The sequence below is a fragment of the Toxotes jaculatrix genome, chromosome 17 (assembly GCF_017976425.1).
Source record: "Toxotes jaculatrix isolate fToxJac2 chromosome 17, fToxJac2.pri, whole genome shotgun sequence".
NCBI lineage: Eukaryota > Metazoa > Chordata > Actinopteri > Toxotidae > Toxotes > Toxotes jaculatrix.
The window spans coordinates 9,928,976-9,952,002 of record NC_054410.1 but is presented as its reverse complement, the minus strand read 5'-3'; the positions used below and the strand labels follow the sequence as shown (position 1 = coordinate 9,952,002).

Below are 23,027 nucleotides of genomic sequence, written 5' to 3'. Positions count from 1 at the left end.
AAGTGTCTTGTAAATTAAAAAAAAAAAATTCAGAATAGCAGGTAGAACTTTTGGTATTTTAGGCTGCTACTGCAAAATACACATAAAGGGAGAAGAAAGAGATAGATAAATGCAGAGAAAGCAAGAGGTGATCCAAGCAAGCTGAGTGCAGCTATATAACGCCAGTCCACTTCCTCTCCCTCTTGCTCTGGCGCTCCACCCGTGCTAAGAGTGGCTAGGCTAAGCCACTCTTGCCCTACATACAGCCTAAACAGCAGATTACTGACTGTCCCTCTAATCCCATGCACCAGGGCATGTGCCACTGTCACCATGCACCAACCACCCAATCACCCTGCAGCCACCGTCACAGTGCCTGCTGTTCTGCTAGCTGTGCAACCCCCCACCCCGATCCCTAACATCTTCTCAGTTTCTGTTTTTGGTCAGTCATTTTGGATTTTCGGTTTTATTTCTATCTGAATAAAACACAGAGGAAGATGAGATACTGAAATACCATACTCAAATCTCTTTCTCCTTCTGTCTGTGCGTCTCTCTGTCTTCCCTAGCAACACCCTGTCCCATCCTCATCCTCCCAGTGCCCCCCACCCTCTCCCAGTTTTAACCTCCTCATGACCACCTGGCACGGGATAGCTTCCTACAGTCCCTCAGCCTCACCTAAACCACCAGGCCTGAGATTAGGGTTAATCTGGACCTTGTGTCATCCTGTATCTATCCACCACCCCGACAGCCCCATTCTTTCCTCCCTCCCTCCCTCCTCTTTACCAAAGAGGCTTTGGTTTAAAATCCTTTATTGTGAACCCCCGCTCTCTTTGCAGTGTCTTTCCGCCTGCTGCCAACTGCAACTTTTCCTCCCGCACCACATCCTCAGCCAATCCTTGAACAGATACTGGTAGAACCTGTCCCCAAGCTATGTTGATAAAGAGATGTGAGCAAAGGATTTTTGCATTGTCTTTCCCTTTAGAATAAATTTGGAATTAGGCAAGAACTGTTTTATTTTGTGCCCGCACTATGCTAAAATGAAGTGCTTGCTGTGATATGTGTGCATATGAGCATGAAGTAATACATGACAATACATAGAAAGTGTGGATACAGTATGAGGGCTTGCCTTAATGGTGTATGTGTGCATCTTTTGTGCACGCCCTTGATAGTTTGTTCAGTTCATCTGGACAAGGGATTTAGATGAGAGTCAAAAGAATTCATCTTTCACTCTTCTGTCCCTATCACCCAACCCCCAGTGCATTTAGCCAGCCGTGCTCTCTCAGTCCTCTCACCCTGAGGACAGAGCGAAGGCATGGAGGCCCGAGCTGGATGAAGAGACTCCATAATGGTGCATAGAGCAAAGATGCGCAGAGAATGAAGACAAAAAAGAGGGAAAGATACAAAGTGCTAAAGCCCCTTTTCATTTTTTTTTGTCTCTGGAAATAAATGGCAAATTCTCCCTCAAGCAAAGTCTCCTTTCTTGAGTTGAAAAGCCAGGAAAAAGCACTTGGCAGACAGAAACTGGTAGAATGGAGAGTGAGAGGTAGGGAGCCGGCGAGAGATATAGGCCAGCAATAAAGTGTCTTGTCGTGAGGGGCAGAGAGAAAGACCCTTGAGCATGAGAACCTGCATGAGTTGGATGGTTTAATAAGAAAACGACATGGAGGATCCGTTGAAACGATCACAAGATGCTGAGCTTATAATGTTAATGTCAAATTCCTTGTGTAATCATAGGCAGCCAATTTGTTGAGCACTGTTTAATTTGTCCCGATTACACAGATAGTCTGTTCGCTTATTAAAAAATCTAAGTACATGTAACATAATGATTATTTATAGGGTTCATTCATATGATTCCCAGCCAGCCAGAGTTTTCTTATGCCTCCAAAAGACACACACACAAACACACACACACACACACACTACACAAATACACGTACATGCACTATGAACTCAATGGCATTATCATTTTTGCAGCAGTCCTTGTAGGACAGGATGCTAAAGGTCTTCTCCATAGATTAGGAACATGGAATCCCAGTACCTTGAGCAAAACAAGAGTCAAGATGCGGGAGTGCGTGGTAGAGTGAGAGTGACTGATTAAAGGGGAGAGAGCGACAGAACATGCTGAGAAAGGAAAAAAGTCGGAGAGTGAGGGAAGAAACGAAGAATGTTCAAAGTGATTGTGCGAGAGTGCAAAATGTCCACAGAGAGCAGGAAAGAGAGAGCGAGCGATGTAGTTAATGGATGTAAATTAATTGCTGTCATGTGGATTCTGATCCCAATAAATCAGGGTCAGTGTGGTCTCCGGTGCCATCTCTGCTTGGTTGGCAAAAGGCAGGATGGAGCCTTGATCTGGTAGACACACGTTGGCACACACACACATATACATGTATGCACAAACACACAAACTTACACACGTGCCGCTTTCTAATGTGATAAATCATGCAAATCTCAAAATGTTGAACAAGAAATATGAGAGACACTGAGAAATGTAATTATGACTATGATATCATCTGAAATAAAATCTGTGGAACCAGAAAAAGTTGTGTAATACATAAAACTACATGTAAATAAATGTACTGTAATATAGAATAAAAGTTACTGCAGCCCTCCTCACACTCGCCGCTGTATAATCCACCCACATTGTGATATCTGGGATCCACAATGCGGTGCCATAAGTTCCCCTTCATCATGAAGAGCTTTTTAAAAATGCACCTCAAGTGCAAACAGAATACTGGATGCCAACTAGTGCAGACCTAACTGGGTTATAAATGCAATGTGGTCCAATGAATTAGCCATGCTTATTACTGAAAATTACCACTGTGCTTTCTGCTTAACTAGGCTGCAAAATTGATTTACCTTATTTCCCCAGTCTATGACCATCACAAAGACATCCTGTTATTATGAGGGCTGAGTATTATTGTATGTGTTAATCAGAAAATATGTGAACCATGTATTTTAATTACAAATCATACAAGGGCAATTTTAAAAACAAAAGCCTTTAAAAAAAAATAAAATAAAGAAACACTCATAACACATTGCCCACACATTAAGCGAAGCTGCCACGCTGCAACAACACCAAATCATGATTTGAAAAAAAAAAAAAAAAAAACTGTCAGCGCTGATGTGAACGTTTCCATATTTAAAAAAAAACACATTTCATTCATTACACTTTACAGTACAGTATTCCCCATATTATATACACCGTGTTTTCTTTGATACTGTATGCCCCAAAGCAAATCACTCATGTTCAAACAATAATATCTGAACATGAGAGAAATGGTGCAAAATGGGAAGTAGGTCACATAGCAATTTATTTGACAAAAAGGGATGGGGGTGGGGAACTGGGGCATGGTGTATGCAGAGGCAGCAGCAAAAGGGAAGGTTTCTGGGAACACAGATCAGATAGTGTGTGCTTGCATGTGTGCGAGAGTGATTGAGCGTGCATATGCTTGACCTGGAGTAAAGTTACAAGCTGTTAAGATTCATTCAAGAGCTGTCAGTGTGGGGACTTGAAAAATGTCCTCTTGCTGACACATGATCATGTACATATTTTTGTATTTAGAAAATATTACAGACCACACTCACACACATGTAAACATATACACTCATCAGAGGCTCCATTGCTCACTCTAGTGAAATTGAAACTGATATCGCGGTCACTGGACCATATCAGCACATCTGACACAGAGAGTGTCAGCAGCATTGATCAGCTGTCAATGAACTACCATGCTACCCTCACCCCTGACACAACTACACACACACACACACACACACACACACAAACTGTGTGTATCGCCAATGATATTTACATAGTAAATACCTAAAATCCACACAACCTACTGTAAAAGCATTTATTCCTGTGCACAGACACCCACACACACGTAAGCTCTCTGGCTTCCTCCTGATCCTGTTTAAATCCCGTCATCACTGAACATCACAGCTCTATGATTTGCAAGTGCATAAAGGCCATATACCCCTGCAATTCTCCACTGACCTACTGCACTAAATGCCACAACCTATATATCTATACACTTAGACATAGTGGTGATGCATTTACTCAGAGACTCCTTCAGCTGTCTTCAGGTTCCCCTACCTCTAGGCCAGAATTTGTGTGTCATTGCTAAAAACTCGGATGAAGTTATTTTTTGGGGGGGGGGGGATCTTTCAATAAAAATGCTAAATTGTGTTTTACATATAAATAAATTCTAAAGATAGGTGGCAAAATTTTAGATCAAAGTATAAATAAATTTTAGCAGTTCTCCTGGAATAAACATGAAGTGGTGATTTAGCTGATGCAAAAATAAAATTGGAATTATAGTGATTATTTTCACTCACATACAAGGAACATTTCTGTGTGATACATTTCAATTCTGCAATAAACACTTTGGCATTATGGCGACATGGAAGTTCCTCCACCAAAATAGAAAAAAAAAAAAAAGAAAGAAAAGAATTAAAAGAAATGTTTCTTGTTAAAACAGGGAAATTAGAAAAATAACTAGAGCAATTTAAAGAATTTTAAAAAACAGAATTCTGCCATAAAGATTGTTGTATTTCATTTGGCATGTAAATGATAAACATTTACATACAAACAAATCAATCTGTGGAGATTTAGATTTATGTGGTCCTATTTACATACTGAAAGACCATCTACTGTATATACTCTGAACACAATCTAGACTATCTGCGCAGACTGCGCTGAGGATCTGTAAAGCCACATTAACACATGAGAGAGGCTCTGGAGCACCAGTCTTTTCTAATGACTCGATAATCCGACCCAAATGCTGCCTGCTTGCTAATCTCTCCATCAGATTACCAAACTAGGGACGAGCACTGTCTATTTGTCTCGGCTTGTCCCTCTGTCTTCCTGTCTGTCTCCCCCAGCTTGTCTCTTTGTATAACCGCTTGTTTCTTCCCCTTGTATTTCTCTGTATAATAAAAAATTGCTTGCCTCTCTGTGATCTTCCTAGCTGTCTGCTGGTAGGGTTGCATGCCTGTTTGCCCGCTCTCATCCTCACATGTACAGGGTTTTAAAATGGAGGACGGGGTAGAAGGACGTAAAAATGCAGTCGCAAATCTCGTTCCTCTCTTCGTGCCAATATGCACAAGGGTAAACATGCCTAGCCTACACATATAAATGCATACAGTAAAGTATGCATGAATTTTATGGCATGCAATTTATGCCTATAAATAATACAGTTCCAACATTCTCCAAGAAATAGACAAAAAATTGCAAAGAGTATTTCACCAAAAAAGCAAAAGGTCATTTATTCTTGTTCATGTTTCAATTCAAACCATCTTCACTCACATTCACTTTTGAAATCCATATCTCCATCCCTCACAAATAAGAGCCTAAGCTGTCTCTGCAGCTCTACCCCAAAGCTCGACTGCAATGTTATTGTGCATTTCATGCAACAGATCTAATGTCCTATTTGTCGAACATGAACCATGTCTGATTCTATACATTTTCTATAAAACACTACTGCAATTTCCTGCCTGCGAGGCCCTACAAAATGTCTCTTTGATTTTACAGAGATCACTCTGAGTCTGCCTCTATGTGTGTGTGCATCTGTGCCATGTTTGCATGTGTATACACGAGTTTGTGTGTGTTTGGACGGAACTGTGTCTCTGTCTTATATACTGCAGCTCAAACTGCTGTTGACAGTCTGCAAAAACTTTTGACATTTAGCTTGTTACAAAATAACACTTGATGCGACTAAAGATAACTGAACACGTCTCTGAATTATCCCTATATGCACCACACTTTATGCAGATTAAGTGACAAACTAGAAACAGATTGTATTTTCCATGAAGAATGATAAAGGCCTATCAAATTCTAGGACGTTATCCTATCGAAGTGAGTAATTCTGTATGATGTTGAAAAAGATATTTTATGGTTTTACTAAAATGGAGATCAAAGGGTAAATGTGTGTCAAATTGCTACCGCAGTACCGCAGCTATTGCAGTTAGCATACATGATTTTGGTAATGCCTGACAAATATCACACCAACAGCAATGGCCGCACCAGACGACTCTAACTTCCAACACTGCTTGTAAGCGCACTATTACAGATAAAAGGAACATAAGAAAATTATCATAATCAACTTGTACTAAACATAGAAAACAGTGCTGCTAATGTGTTTTGTAATCACCTCAACAGCTAGTTCATTTAACCTAAAATGTGTTTTTGAGTGTTCATTTTTCTATACAATTTCAGCCCTGGTTTTAAAACTTCAGCTGCATAAATGTATTTGATATATTGATGAAGAATAATTTGTTGTATTTGAAAAATTAAAAAAAAGGTCACTGCTATAACTACTACATGCAGCACTGGAGATAAAATATGATGGCATAGGTCTAAACAGTTCTAGAAACTAAGACTGACAGCCAATATAAGTACAAATTCTTGAATACAATGGGATCAGTCAAAACATGAACACATAAAAAATACTCATTCAGAATGGATATCTTCCTGCGTAGATATGACAGTTGTAGATGTCGACACAATTCAAAATAATGAGAGAGGTTAGGAGCAGGGATATCGGGATGAGCTAAGTGGTGAAGTGAGGCATGAGACGGGAAGGAGCAATGGAGGGCTGGAGGGAGTGAGAGATGGAAAAGGACTGAAGAAAAAAAAAGAGTTGAGGTGCTGGGCCCTGGTAGATTCAGTGCTGTTAGTGGACAAGTGTGTGTGTGTGCATGCATGTGAGCGTGTGTGTTTGAGAGGGAGGAAAAGAAGGGGAGGGGGTTTTACTGCGGCTGTCCATTTCCCGGGATCAGCTGATGGCCACGGATGATGGAGCGGAGAGGGGTCAAGGGTCAAAGCCTTGCATTGTCAGCCTAGTCCCGCTCTCCTGTGGAGTTCCCTCCCTCTGCCCCCCACACCCCCACACCCCCACCCCCTTCCCCCCAATGCCTCATGCACATTTACATACATTTATCAACACTGTGCGTCGTCGTGGCTTGCTGGGTGAGGGGATGCACTGCATGCATTACTGGCTGGCTACCGCTGCAGTCTGTGCCGCTGCAGCCCGTGCATTCACCGCAAAGTTATATTTGTAAGCATTTCATATTGTATTCAGGCACCGGTGCACGATACATGATGTGCATCTGTATGAAATGTGCAAGTGAAAGTGTTGTATATGCAGGAGAATGTGTGTGTCTTCAAGCACATCTGTGTGTGTGCGTGTGTGTGTGCAGGACAAGACAGGGCCTCCCATCCTCCCCTTCCCCCCCACCCAGTATTAGGCCTACCCTCCTCACCCCTTGTCCCCCCTCCCATTCCCACCACCCCCCACACACACCTCCCCCACTTTGCCTGTGTAATCCCTGCCAGCTGGCCCCGATGGCTAATCCCTCTGCACTGATCAGCTGGGCCACGCATCCAGTACGGGACAGGACAGGGACAGGGGCAGATAGGGGCGGGACGCTCTGTGTGTGTGTCTGCATGTGTGTGTGTGCGCGTGTGTGTGTGAGGTGGGGGGTGGTGTCGACCAGAAAGCATAAATTGAAGCCCGTGCCTTCGCCTCGGCGCAGTGTGTCTGTGTGTGAGCCAGTTGCTTGTTCCTCCTCGTCCGTCCATCCCTTATCTCTCTCCTTCTCCTCCTTCTCCCTTGGATCCTCATACATATATACCTACCTGGCTTATATATGTATATTTTACATCTTGGGCTTTTTTGTCTTCCTTTTTGGTTTTGTCTTGAGCAGATCCAAATGGATTTTTCTAATGATGGTGACTGGGTAGAATTTAGCTGAGTTTTTTGTTCCTGCTGCCCTCTCTCCTCTTTCCCCTGACTGCATGCGTGACACCTGCCTGCCTCCCGTCCCTTCAACCCCTTGTCCGCCATCCCATCACACCCAGTGTGCCTGCTCCCCTGATCTTCCCAACCCACAAGGACCTTCACAGGATGGAGCTGCGCATCACAGCTACAACTACAGCAACAACAATAACAAAACCAGGACCAAGGACCTGAAGGAGGAAATACTCTGCAGCTCCTCTGCTATTTTTTGCCTCGTCTTTAGAAAGGAAGGATATATTTGATCTGTGCAAACCCTATTCTTCTGCGCTGCAGTAGAATTTTACATAGGCAAATACAGAAAAGAATTAGGTGCATTGGTCAAGAGTTTAAAAAGAAAGGGATTATAAATGTAACAGTTGCAGTTTTTCTGGACCTGAGAGTCTTGCATAATGGCAAAGAAGCTAAATTCTTCCTCTTAGGTTTTTGCTTTTTCTTAAACATCAGTATTTAATCTTTATTAGATTATTAATTTGTGCATGCAGTTATTCATCAGAGGATGAAGACTTGTTATTTAGATACTGTTTTCCAGTCTGTACATGGCTATAGTTACATGCGCAGAGTGCACAGAGAGAGAGAACAGTAGAGAAGAGATGGAGAGTAGGAGGGAGGGAGGGAGAGAGGGAGGGTAAGTGGTGGGGGGGGATAACGACACAGCTTTACCAACTGTAATGAAGAACTGCTTGGTCTGGTTAAACCGTACCAAGCTCTTAACCAGGAACAGCGGAGGCAGAGCTATGGTGAGGATAAGGCGTAGCGACGCATCGCTGTGTGTACTCATAAATATCTAGTCGTCATCCTTTGTTTTGCTCTGAGGGGAAGATGGTCTGCAGGAATGGCAGCAATCAGGTAGCTGGGCTGCTGCTCTCTTTATGGTGCAACAAAGGTAGCTTTGCTCGCTCGCTCTATCTCACTCCCTGTTTCTCTGTGCTCTCCTCTCTCTGTGGTGCTTTTTAATGATGTGCTGTAGTATGTGTATACAGAGAATGCCTTAATGGTGCGAATGCTGCTTTGATGATCACTAGATGTATTTTTTTTTCTTTGTTCATATTTTGTTGCTGGAAATCCTTTCTTGCACATCCACAAATGCATGCATGCTTTTACACACTGTGGGCTGTTCAATCAGAGGAATCACAACATCATTGGTTTGTAACATATATGATTTTTTTCTGTATTGTCTGTATAGAAAACCTGTATTCATTGCAAAGGGAGAATGCATGTTGGTGTGGGATTAGCATGCAATGTACTTTGACATGTGAAAGGACCGCATAGCCGCCTTTGAGCCCACAGGGAGGAGAGATCACAGGTGAGGACAGAGGAATGAGGAAGTCAATCAGGGATGGACTGGTTAAAAAAAAGCAAAAAACAAAAATAGGATGTACTTTCATTAACAACAAATAGGGTTCATGTTGAAAATTGCTGTAGAACATGAATACAAAAGAGGGAAAGTGTTGCTAAAATCAGGGTAAGTGACAGAGGAGAACAGGACATGAAAAGGACCCAAGAACCTTTTGGAAGTTTGGGTTTGAGCTCTTTGTGTTCACAGTGGACCTTGATTTAATTTCAATACAATTAAGGCACGCGGTGAATGCCAAGAGAGAAGCCACAGTCTCCGCTCACCTGAGAGACCGTCATAAAGCCGCTATACAGGACAGGAGAGTGGCACTGATAACTACACAGATGGACCTTCACTACAATCCTATGAGACTAACAAGCAATGACATTAATAGACACGGAGAAGCAGGAGAAGAAGCATTAGGCAAAGAAGTTACAGAATGGAGACCTAAAACAGGTGTACAGATCAGTTAATGCAAGCCATAGAAATCTAGGATATGTATTATTGAGACATACAGGACATAGAGAGAAATACACCATAACCACTGGGCGCCAGTCTAACTAATACACTGGTTTCCATAATGTCAGAACAGACAGAGCCGTAGGCAGCCTACCAGTGTCGGTCCTGTGGCCAAATGGACAGAGGGATCACACCAGGGGGATTTGCCATGTGGTGACAGAGGGCCACTTCAAAGGTCTGTGTGTTTACGCATGAGCGTACACTTGCCCTGTCTGAGAGGAAGAAGGAAAAACAGAGTGAGAATGGTCTAAAAGCATGATGAGCTTTACTGTAGAAAAATTATTTTTACTCAACTCTGCCAATAGGCCTATCATAAAATGCAACAACCTCCTGAATCATTCTCACGCATGCTGATTTATTTTATTTCAACTGAACATATTTCCATTACCATCCATTCTCTGAAAATACGGCTTTGCATTTTGTTTAAAACTATAGTTTTTCTGTTTGTGAGTTTTGATATCACGCCTTTGTTTGTGTTTTTGTTCTGCAAAAAGTCTCAATAAAGTCATTTCATGGATTACATTTCTATTTGTACAATATAGTGTTTCTTTTTTAAGTGATAAGGCTCAAAGCACGTCAAGTAATTCAAATAATGAGCTTTATTTCTACTCCTATAATCATAGAGCTGCATTGAATGATTCCAGCTGTAAATTGCTGTAGGCGATAGAGATGTGAGTTGACCTACATCTGAGACGATGGAGGCGGGATATGCAAAAAAAAAGAAGAAAAAACTGAAAAAGAAAAAACTGAAAAATCGCGGATTTTTCCACAGATTCGTTGCCATCTATTTTTTTACTTACTGCTGTATCATTAATTAATTTGTCCAGACTTAAGTCTCAACAAAATCTGACAATATTTTTATTGTAGGTAAAATGGACAAAATCAGCACAAAAACAATCATAGTTAAGCAGTTAAACATTTTTGGCATTGTAAGCTCGAGATTGTTAGAACACACAAATAAAAACAGCTTTTTTTACATCCTACATCTATACTATGCTTCTTGATATTTTTATATATCAGTGAGTGACATTTAATTATTGCCTGTCATCCCTACACAATTAGAGCGTGCAGAGGGCAAGTGTGCCACATATGTTGGGACAGAGGTCATCAACTGTTTTCAGGCCCCTGCGCCTGTCTACACATTATGCATTTTCTAAACTCTCAATAGAATTGGGACCCTAGAAGAAATGAGGGGGTAATACTCAATATGTCAACAGTGCAGGACCCCTGGCGATGGAGAGCAGGTGACCACATATAGACCCCCTCACGTGATCAAAACATTCATCATCATTCTTCCTAAATAGCGAGCATTGTTTTTTTTTGTTTGTTGTTTTTTTTTTCGCTGCTACTGCTTTCACTCATGATGCAAATACAAAATTAGGCAGATAAATTGATAACAGATGTAAGATTTCAAGTTATTGAGAAGGGACATTTTACTGTCCATGTTAGAAGGTAAAACAATAAAAAAAATTTAAAAAAGAACATCTTATATTAAATAAATCCTTTATCACATATAGGGAATGTATATGCCCTAATTTGCAAAATTTAAGTAAAATATGATTAAGTGACTGAAGCTGAAACTCCAGGTCCATAAAGATATTTTTTTTTCTTCATAAAATAAAAGTCTAGATCTACTCCCCTATGTTGCTGCGTTTTTTTCTTTTCTTTTTAGGTTTACTACAGTTTCCTTCTTTTGAAATATTATAGTCAAGGCTTTCCGATTCGAAACAAAACGCACGAAAAGAGAGAAGAAATCTAATTTAGTCATGTAAATAGAGGTCGGGTTGGCGACATGGTGAAGCGTCACTAATGGAAGAAAGAGATGGATGCCTCATGGTAATGAGGGAAAATAAAGCAGAACCATGACCTTGCAGTGCAGTATGAACCCATAGACACAACACGTTTAATGTGTGGCTCTCTCTGGCTAAACAATTGTTTCTATCGGGCAAAAATACAGCGGACAATTTTTTTAATATTTTCCCTACATAGCCTAATGCAGGGTTACAGAGTTTAACCAAGTAACAGCCTATATAATCGCTCGAATGGGTCGATGTAAAAATATGATTTTTTTTAATCGGGCATTTTATGTTGTTTTATTAATATTTGCGCTTAAATAAATTAAAGGAATTACAGCCTCCTGAAATCAACAAAAGGAGACTGCTGATAATTCGAGTGCCTCTTGTGTAGGCCTATTTAGTTAATAGTGTCGAGATTCTGCACATGGAAAAAAAAACTCACGCAATAAGTCCTCCAACACACACACACACACACACACACACACACACACACACACACACACACACACACACACACCAACAACAACAACAACAACAACAACAACAACAACAACAACAACAACAACAACAACAACAAAACTGTCATCAGAAGAGTGAGGGATTTCTCTGTTCACCACTGCAGGGCAACTTCTTTCTCCATCTCCTCCATGCACTTAGCTTCATGCGCTCTGAGATGTGAATGCTGACCTCCTCCCCTTCTCTTCTTCGTGCCCCCCTCAACCCCCTCCACTTTCTCCCCATGGTCCCATTTCCCTTTCTTCTCCTCCATCGTCTCGGCGGCTGTATCTGCCTCTCTTTTATGGCCGTTCATTTGCATCCCAGGAGGGGCTAAAAAGGCGTCCCCAGAGACGCGCAGATAAGGGTCACAGGAGATCCCCTCGAGGCAGCGTGTTTGCCACGCACCCACAACTCAGACACGACACGTGCCGTCAACCCCCCTCTCGACACCCGACACTCAAAGACACACACACACACACACACACACGGGTCTTCCTACCCAAGAACCTACCCTTTAGTCCCAAAAACCTGAGTGATGCTCTCCCGTTTTCATCTCATATGTTTAGGTTCTTCAGCCCAAGTTTTGCAAATACAGCCCGTTCGAAATAATTTGATTCAGTAAATGATTATGAATTACCATGATTATTATCGCCATTGTTGAGGCCATCGTTATAGGCTGTGGTTAATATGTAGCCTACCTCGTCAAACCAGGGGTGGATGGATCCATTTTTTTTGTTGTTTTATTTAAATAATATGAACCTGTGAACCACCTCTTGGGGCAGTGCTTCATATGTATAACCTAAGCAAAATTTGTGTGAATATAAAAAAGTCACAAGGGTACATTCTTCTGATTGTCTACAAGTCACAGCTAAATTCACAGAGGCTGTGAAACTTGAAGCTTTGACATATAGATTAAAAGCAGGGAATTTTGTCTAGATTATGATTAGTGCATAATTTATATAAGTATATATATGTTAGGGTTTTTAATATTTGCAAACACACTAGTGTAAACAAATCTAACCAAATGAGAAAACTTTACTAATTATTTAGACTAAGTTCCTGAAAAAAAAGACCCGTGACTTGTATGTTTTACTTTATTTAAGCTGTTAATTTTGTTGATGGGTTTTCCATCTTGTTTGGTTTAAGGGTAATAATTTTATGGTTCAGGCAAATTTGAATTTTAGTAAAACTGTGTCTGGGTGTTACCAGTGTTTTAATATCCTATCGTCTGAACTACAGGTCACAAAAAGCCATCCAATCTCAAGAATACAGGTCCACCTAGCACTTATCATCAACTGATAAAATTCTTATAGTAAAATGTTTTTTTTCGATAGTTTCTACTGTCGGTAATAGACGCAGTATTTCAAAATCAAAACACACAAATACATAAATAAATAATAGTAATTCCACATTCAGATAAAATGTACACATGGTCTTTTCTTTAAAACACCCGTGCTTGATGTTGACACCCGTTTTGAAAACCCGTTAACCCCAACTGAGGAAGACTCCGGTGAAGATGGAAAATGAACTGCAGTAAATAAAGCTGTGTCGCCCTCTTGTGGCCGCTACGTTAGAGCCGCACTGACGAGGAAAGAAAATGGCGGACTGCACATTATTTCCCAGGCATTTGTACACACGTACACACACAGGTAAACGACATAAGGTGAACATTTTCACAACTTCAGCTTCAATTCAACCGTGTCAAACGCTGCCGCATCCTCTAAGAGCCACTGTGTGCAAAGTTAATATCGCTGCTTACCTTACATGCACTAACCTGGTCTGAGGTCAGGCCTACTCAGGTGTAGCTGACGGGCTCATTTAAAATGAGCTCTTGCCCACGGGTTACTGTAAATCACCTTACGGTCCCCAAAACAATGACATGGCTTGAACAAATTTGCTGCTGCTACACTGCAGTGGTGTGCTGCCAGAAAAGAAAAGAAAAGAAAAGAAAAGAAAAGAAAAGAAAAGAAAAGAAAAGAAATGAAATACAACACAATTTTTAGCAGAAAAAAAAAATTATTTCCCAAAATTCCCTGGGAGAAAAATGATGCAACGGAAGAAGAAAGGTACAACAGGCCACCCACGTGACTAAAGGAAAAAACAAACAAACCATAAGCTAATGATGAGGAAAACCCACACATGACTTTGTGGAGCATCTTTATTATGCCACAAATGAAAGCCAGTAGTTCTGAGAGAGGACCTTGCGTTTTTTTTCTTTGTTTTTTTTTTTTTCTTTTTACTCACCAACAATGACATTCTGAAAATGGTGGAAGCTGCTTGTGATATTATAATATGTATGGTTGGCTGAGCAGTCAGAAACAGGAAGATGGGAGTGTGGAGGACAAGGTGGTTTTGGAGAGCAGAGAGGAAAGAAATGCAGGGTACTGTGGTGAAAACTGGAAGTCAGGGTGGAGAGTGGACGGGTTGAGTATGAAGGTTAGCAGAAAAACATTCATTCTTATACCCATCAGGGAAAAGAAAAACAGATGAAAAGAACGCACAGACGTACTGCATGACAAAACTGCTTTACAGAGTCAAACAAGGGGAATACACACCGGTTCTGCTGAATATACCACATTTATTACTTTTGAACTGATTAATAGAAAGAGTGGGGGCAAGGCCACTCGCATCACTGTCTTTAGAAAACGGGGGAAGGAGAAAAAAAAAAACAAAAAAAACAAGAAAGCAGCCCAAAGCAATGAATTAACTTGTCCAAGAGAAAGAAAGAAGGTAAATAAAGTCCAATGAAGACTGTTAACAGAGGGCCCCATTTTTTTCTAGACCATAAAATTATACACCGAGCAAGGCTCATCAACTTAACATTTCTTCTGCTTTCAAACTCTTGACCCCCTTTCCCTACTCTTCCTCTCCAGATCATCCAGACCCTACCTTCCCCCACACACTCCGTCCAACACATGCGAAAACAAAATAGAGGGCCATCCTGAACATCTGCAGTCCTCTCAACCAAAAACATGGCAAGCATGTATGAAACAGATTCTGGAGTGAGCGTCGTTGACACCTGCCTACGATGAATATCCATTGAGGAGAAAACTCCACGGGGTCCTGGTTGAAGAGTTGAGTATCCTCAGAAGACAGGGGAGACGAGGGGGGGAGGTTTACAAAGAAAATGCGACAAACTGCCCATTCTTGACTTTGGGACACTATTATAAGTCAACACTACAAATTTCTATTGGATTTGTGTGTCTGTGAGAGAATTAAAGACTTGCTCTTGGACCATAAAAACAGAGGATCCTTTCATTTAAAAAAGGAAAAAGGAAAAAAGCAGCATACAGGGGAAAAAGCATATGTAGTGGAATGGGGTGGGGCAAAAAAGATTTCACCTAAGGATGCTATGCATTTAGTTGTAGTCCTATGAATAATCGTTTTCCTTTTGTTTTTACTACAAGTTCGAAGTAAGTCTTTAAAGTCAAAAGAAATCAAGAAAGTCTTCATTTAGTTTTTTTGTCCTTGGTTAATTCTTCACCCCTATTAGAATTTCTTAAGAGATCTGGATGTAATGATGTAATGGGGTGGACAGGGCTTTAGGGGGGGCCATTGCAGTCTTTTGACCAAAGCACTGACTGTTACTTGACTCGTCCTTGGCGCTCCTAGAACACAATTAAAAAAAAAAAAAAAAAAGAGAGAGAGAGAGCAAATTACACACAGCAACATACAAAACAAATATATTTTCAAACTGATGGGAATGATTTCTCCCATTTCATTTCTTTAAGCCAAAAGTGCACAACATCCATTTTATTAACACAGCAGCTCTTATCCAACTATAAAAGGGCAGCTCAGATATAAGAACAGATACAGGCTGTAGATTCTTGATTTCTGATTATTGCTCAACAGCTCAAGATTTCAAACAAACTTAATATGTACAAGTTTTGAAAGCACTGGTACTATTGGTAAAGAGTTCAAGCCATCTCCACCAAGTATTAAAATAACAACATGCATACTGCTTCTGCATATGCCCGCAGATGAAGCAAGTTACCTGAAGCCTGTAATGAGTCCTGCTGCTTGGGTTGCTGGGATATGGCTCACTGCCTTGGACCTCCACCTGTCACACAGAGGAGTGAAAACTGAGCGTAACTGAACAATTTCACATTCAAAACAGACAAGTCACTGTGCATAAACCAGATTTTAGAACATCAGAGGATTTTTGTAAGAGTCTGGCAACGCCACATTAACCACACCAAGTTATGATCAAACGCCAAAATATAGATCACAACTGCGTACAGACATTATATTGAAGAACTTATCACATAACAAATCTAAAACCTAACTTTTACATTACATATCACTTATTAATCTGCAACTGCCAGTTATAACTTAAATAAATAATATTTGTCCTGAATTAAAAAAAAAAAAAAGAAAAGCCATTTGAAGTTTCATATATTGGTGGAGCTCACCATCCATCACTATGCAACAAATTCAGTTTAACTGCTGAAAATAACAGTGACTTAACGCAACAAATCACAGCATTTCATATTTCTTAAAAGAATACTTTAAGAACACCGAGCAATACAACTGTAAAAAAAAATAATTTGTCTATGAAATGCTTGTGGCCGTATAATTACATTCTCTACATTTATTTTTGTACAAATGTCTTGCTTACTGTAAAGTGTGAGAAAGCAGGCAGAAGATAAAGCCTATGTTCCCATTAAAATGTATTTATAAACTAAGTAATTTAATATAGGATACTGAGCAACTTATTTACTCCTACAGCTCATGTATCTTGGCTTTTAAGCCCTAAACAGTAACCTTCAGGCAGCACAGTATGTGGCTTTGATAAGCTATTACACTCTCCTTCTGAAGCATACCTTAAATATACAGTCAGGTTAAAATTAAGATCCAACTAACACAACAGTTCTTGGCATGAACCATCCACAATTACAACACACAGGAAGATAAATGATTGTATATCCACAGGATAAAATAAGCTTCTCCACATCTATTAGCAAGCAGGCAAATTATGTCAATTTACTAAAGGTTAACAGGCTGCTGTTAAGGAAGGTTCCAAGCCAATATTGTGTTGTCCTGGTGTAATTTGTCCCTGTGTAAGGCAGAAAGGTTGCAAAATGTGTAATACAGCTGTGCAAGACACCAAAGCCCAAGTATTAAATGCTACCTTGTTCAAAAATTCATAAGAAATGCAAACAAGTATTTATTATATGAGCTACAATACACATTTGCTCTTCTATTTTTGTTCCATATGTTGATGCTGATAAGCTCAGCACAAAGTTAAACAACAGATTTTACTCAATACCAAAATGTGTTAAGACATAAGGGATGGAAGAAAAAAAACCATTTCACATAACTTCAGGCAGTTGCACAACTGAGTATATGTTGTAGGAAGGAGCAGATGCCACTGATATGGCTATAACCACAACACAAATGAATCAATTCGATGTGTTCTCATGTAATCCACTAAATGTTACCATTTCATAATATCAGCTTTCAGTGAATATCACCAAGTAAAATGGAATCTGTACTTCATTCTTCTGTGTGTGTTAATCTATTAGGGGCATTACATCTGAGTGATAAAACAGACAGAAAAATATAACACCACAGTGAAGGACTGAAGAGAAAGAAAAAATAAAATAAAATCACCAAATATCCTCCTGTGTACAATCACATCAAACTCTGACAAAGATTTTAACTCCAGCTGTAAACCCGTGAGGTGTTTCTCTATTTGAGAGTCTATTTGTAATGCAAAAAAACCAAGTTGTACATGCTCTCTACACACACACACATCCATACTGCACCTTTTCAACACAAGTTAAAGTAGAGCACTTTTTTCTCCATTCATCTATCGCTTTATTCAACAGTATCTATGTTACCTTTTTCACACACTCTTCCTCCTCCTGACGCTTCTCGTAGTGAGAAAAGTCATCGAAGATGGAAGTGGTGTGTTTATATCCAGCGATGATCTTTAGCACCTGCCTGGCCTTGTCCAGTGGTACCTCCTGTGTGTCCCGAGAGTTGGTCACTGGCTTGTTTTCGTTGTTCTCCAGTCGAATGTGCCTCAGCTGACTGTTGGGAACGTCCTTAACAAAGATCCAGCGCACATCAAAACGACCCTTCCACTTGTCCTGTGACCACACGCCAGCAGACGTGTTGTAGTCCACGGGTGAGCGCATCTCTGCTACGCCACAGAAGTGACCGCTCCCATTGACACTGAACAGAAGATAAAGTGGCCCTTTACCACCCAACGAACGGTAGGCTGTGTCAAGCCTCTTGTTGCCATGCTCCGTGCTGCACCAGATGTTATACTTGATGGAGCGGTGGATGTCATCCTCGGAGTAGCTCTTGATGATAAACACCCTGCCCTGCTTGGGATTCCAGTCAAAGTCCTTGGGGTTATAATTGTTGACCATACGCAACTTCTCTAGGACTGGGTGAGGCTCAGAGGGGACCCCAGGAACAACACCCACACCAGAAGAGGTTGGAGGCGACTGGCCTGTACCACTTCCACCGGCATCCCCAAAACCATTGGCCCGGTTCCGTGGAGGGACCCAACGTGTCGGCTGAGAAGGTTGCTGCTGTTGGCTTGGGGGAGGAGGAGGACCCTGGGAAAGGGGGGGCTGGGGCATTGGAGCCATACCTGGCTGCCCACTGGGTGGAAGCTGATGCTGCCCCATCTGGGAAACAGGTGGTACCAGCTGTCCATTGCTGAGGGGCATTTGTGGGTTCCCTGCAGCAGTAGCTCCAGGTTGTGGGGAAGCCTGATTGGGCGGCTGCCCATTGCTGGGTATAGGGGGCACCTGCTGAGGGGTGGCAGCTTTAGGCATGGTACCCTTGTTGTCCCAAGTGCCTATGTCCATGTTGTGTTTAATGGGCGGAGGAGGCAAATTGGCACCAGCCATACCACCCTTGGTTTTCAGCTTGGGTTGAGGCTTGGCTGGCTTGCTGGCAATGTCGGCCCAGGAGGCGGGCTTGGCAGGGGCAATTGAGACAGGAGGCATGCTGGGAGGTCCTACAGATGATACAGGGCCAAGAGGACCCCCACCTGGCAAACCAGAGCCAACCACCTTAGGAGCCATGTCCCCGTTACCACCAGGAGCAGCACCACTGATCTTAAGCCCTGCCATGCCTTGGTCAAGGCTGTTCATACCAGGTGCCTTGTTGAGTGGCTCATTGGCAGCAGGTGCAAATGGGGACTGTCCATCGATCATTGCACCCCCAAGGGAGCTGGGAGCATAGGCATAGCTGCTGCTGTAGCCAGAGCTCTGCGGTGTCCCCGACTGTCCCTGAGAGCTGCTATTGCCCCAAGCCGAGAAGTCGATACCACTGGGGAAGAAGTTGAAGCCGTGCTGGCCCAGGAAAGGGTTGCTCCCCAGGGGGCCTGGCTGGCCAAACATAGCGTCCGGGAGGTAGTGGGGCTCCCCATTGCTCAGCTGTCCATAGGAGGCCAGGTAAGGCATAGGAGGGTCCCCACCTGTGGACCATGCTGCCTCATTTAGGGAGTAGGAAAATCCTATGGAGGGGCTGTAGTAGCTGGGCATGTACGAGTCCGACATGGCCGTATAGGCATTGCTCTAAATAGAAAAAGATTTTGTTTTAGTGACAAGATGGTAAAAGAACAGCTGCTTGCAATGACACACATTATCAATAACATTATTTGTTAACATAAGCTTCTGTTTGATATGTGTATACCTTGTTCTTGTAGATCCAAATAGTCAGACCAAAATAAAAGATGATAAAAGTTATTGAATTATTATTATCATTATATGCCAAAGATTCACCACACAATAATGAAGCATCTATAAAAACAATAACAAGTATCCATCCTCTCTTCCCATCTGATCTGTAAATGCACAGCACTGAAATATGCTACTTTTTGCTTATTTATAGTCTCTTGGACAAAAAGGATGGGGCATTGTTTTGAGTGGAGGAAAATACAGACTCCATTCTTTTCCTGAACAGCCCACTTAATAGAAAGTGTCTCTGTTACTACACAAGGGGGAAGTCCCCCAACACACTATAAAGAGACATAAAATCCAAGGCCACTGAGAATAAGATAAACAAACACTCCCAATGCAGCTGCAAATTCTTAAGGTCTTCTTATATTTCTTATCCATGCAAATAGCAAGGATGTGCACACACATGAATACACCTCAAGGCCAGCGAAAAAAGGTTAGTCTACAAGTGTGTACATTAATCTTCTAGTAAAGACATTTCCTTTTGTTACCAAAAAAGTGACACAAAAATATCTTCAGAGAAATCCTCTGTAATCAACTTCTAAGGCTTGGAAATTCAGAGAGGAAGAAAAGTTCTGCAACCAGTCAACAAATCCATGTGGGTTTAGTACTACACAGACTCTGTGCTTTTTCACACATTCATTTTATGTCAGGGATGCTCAAATAGTCAGTGATTTACTGCATGTGCATCATATTCACTTTACATGAAGACTGGCTAATCCAACATCTCAAATAGAATATGCTGAAACACACGGTAGCAAAAAAAAATCATCATCATCATACTCTTTATTTAAAGAGTCAACTACTAAAATTCAGGTTCAACCTGCTGATTTATTTTTCAACTCCACCACAATCAGTCAGACATAAAATAGATTTTAGATTAAGCAAAACCTAACTTGAGGATCCCTTACAGTCAGAGATGATAAAAGTGAGTCAAATGAGAAGCAGCAACTGCGGGCAAAAACCTGTCAATAAAAGCTTACCTGTCTGGCCTGAGTATTCAGGTAAGGCTCAAACTCATCGTCATTCAAAGTATCCTTTTGGGTCACAGCTCCGTTTTGCACTGAAAAGAAAGCAACACTGAGGTTAACAAACACACATTTGTGTGACTGCAGAAATGTGAGTGGTGTGATACATTATATTATCTGGTCATTTCACATCAACATCATCACCACTTGTTACATAACAAAACCACTCCCTGCAATTATTTATGAGTCTCACAGGAAAAGCCACCAAGCTGAGCATGACATCACTGATTATACCTGCTCAATATGCTTAAGATTACTTAAGCAATGACATGACTGAGACCTCCTGAAGAACTAAATGTACCTGACAGTAGTTAAGTTAAAAACACAGACATTCAGATTCCCTCAAAAATTACAAAACAAAATTTTAGGATAAGTTACACCATCAGTGATACTTTGAGAGCAGCCTTGATGTATGTTAAACGCAGAAGGACCAGTGGTCCCCGGTTTGTTTTCACAAGTTTAGGACTGCTCTCTGTTATATCTGGCGGTCCTGTGCTGGATGCCATAGGACTCATTGGGAGCTCTCCGGGGCATGGAAAAGTTAAACTACCATACATTCAGGTTAGCAAATTCAGGTTATCTGACAGTACAGTCCGAGCAGCATGATGACGGGAACGTGTGGGGCCCATTTGGACACAGGAAAAGCATGTCGGAAGACGTGTCATTTTGGGTTAACTTAGCAACCAGCTAACATTAGCACGCTAGCTAAGTAGTTAGCTGCATGCAGTGCGCAGCGTCTCCATGTTAACGAGCGCCAACAGTCCTTTCAACATGACGGACCTGGCTAACACTAGCCAAGTGGCCAGCGTGCTAGAATGGCACCTGTAGCTTAACACTGCAAAATGTTTTAAACTGAATTCTACCGAGAAACACTGACTACTAAGAAGGCATTCTCGCACCTGTCAGATGAATAAAAAGCCTTGCGAGTACAACCAGGAAAACGATGCTGATGTGTATCATGTTGCCATTTAACGATGTTAGCTTGTCATGAGATAGCTAATGCTAACTGTGGGAACCTTACAAGTGTCATTTCAGGGATGTAAAGTAAACTCACGAATGGCGAGTAAGGGGCCGAGGACACTCTTATGAAACACCATGTTGTTCTGCGTTTTATTGAAATGGCAAATTAAGGGCAAAAATCTTTGCAGCTTACACAGACAGGCCTATTTGCCAAGACGCTAGGAGACAAGCTATCGCATCCGCGCACGCAAGATTTTCAAAGCGCACCGCACGTAAAAAAATCCGCATCCACTCAACCCAAGTCGACAATGTTAGACAAGATTTGGTCTTACCTTTATTAGCTTGGCCTTTCGGTCTCTGGATTGGGTCCAGGTGATTCATGAAGGTTTGATTTATAAGAAGAGAGGAAGGGGAAAAAATAGATGAAGAGATATATTTTCAGCAGTCAGTTCCTTTAGCAGGTGGTCAGGCCTACTGCACTACTGAGCCACAGCCGCTGCCTCTGAGCTAAGCTATCCTCGCTAGCCGTCGCGATGCTGAGAAATTTGGCCCTCGTAAATGTTCAGAAAATACCTCTCTTTACCTGTTCAAGAAGGCTGCTGGCTGACATGTCTTTCCCCCCCGGCGCCTGTGTAACTGTATTTACTCCTAAATAAAAGCGGCAGGGTGTAGAATTTGTCTAGCTATTGAAGAGTTTCAGCCAAGCGCCCCTATCTCCCTACAGAGCCTGGTTTCTACACAATGGCGGGCTGCAGTTTGCTTGACAGACTCCTCAACATGGCTGGGCGGCCTCGTCAACCCACGATGGCATTTATTTGCAGCGGACACGCGCCCCCTAGTGGCGCGGAGGAGCCACGTATAACCCGCTAACAGTCACACCATCCACCCATGGCACGGTAATTCAGATCCCTAAGTATTTAAATAATATCAAATACCCATTATATATTTTACGTGTGACAAAGTGGCATCTCAGATGTTTCTGATGGGCTTTAGTTAAATTTGGCATCTTTAAACTAACCTGCGGGTCTCATCCTGGAGGTTGGGAAACCACTAGGCGTCGCAAATCAAATTTGGAGGATCACTAGATAATTTATGGAGTACAAAAATAGGCTACATATTTCTTCATTTAAAATGTATAGCATTACCAGTTTTCTAGGTTTTTCATATAAATTATTTAAGTTACTTTACATATTTACAAGAATATTAATAAGAAAACCGGTTGAGCACCTTATGTTCTCCATGATGACAGGGAGCAAAGTGGCCCTCACTTAACTTTAAAGGACATAAGATAAAAAGAGTCTTTCTAGACTGTAAACTTTGATACACCTTGTATAAATTCTCGAATTGTGTAGTATCCCCTTTCAGATACAACCTGCCTTTTCTCAGCAGACTACACTTTTACTTTGGTAAAAGTAGTG

General features: G+C 41.6%; 1 protein-coding gene across 1 annotated transcript; it reads right to left on the bottom strand.

The window, feature by feature from the left end:
• Window positions 1-14,062: 14,062 nt before the first annotated feature.
• ythdf2 (YTH N(6)-methyladenosine RNA binding protein 2) lies at window positions 14,063-22,375 on the bottom strand. The gene is made up of 6 exons (XM_041060692.1): window positions 22,193-22,375; window positions 21,942-21,966; window positions 20,605-20,684; window positions 17,762-19,459; window positions 15,913-15,978; window positions 14,063-15,526 (listed from the first exon to the last, which is right to left on the bottom strand). The coding sequence occupies exons 1-6, from the start codon at window positions 22,217-22,219 to the stop codon at window positions 15,503-15,505; spliced, it is 1,920 nt and encodes a 639-aa protein (XP_040916626.1). The 5' UTR covers window positions 22,220-22,375; the 3' UTR covers window positions 14,063-15,502.
• Window positions 22,376-23,027: the final 652 nt, after the last annotated feature.

Excerpts from the sequence above, each read along its gene's own strand:
- ythdf2 (XM_041060692.1), bottom strand. The coding sequence starts at position 22,219 with ATGTCAGCCAGCAGCCTTCTTGAACAG. Across the intron at positions 21,967-22,192 it reads CCAGCAGCCTTCTTGAACAG|AGACCGAAAGGCCAAGCTAA; the intron begins GTAAAGAGAGGT and ends GACCCAATCCAG. Across the intron at positions 15,527-15,912 it reads GGACTCATTACAGGCTTCAG|GAGCGCCAAGGACGAGTCAA; the intron begins GTAACTTGCTTC and ends ATTGTGTTCTAG.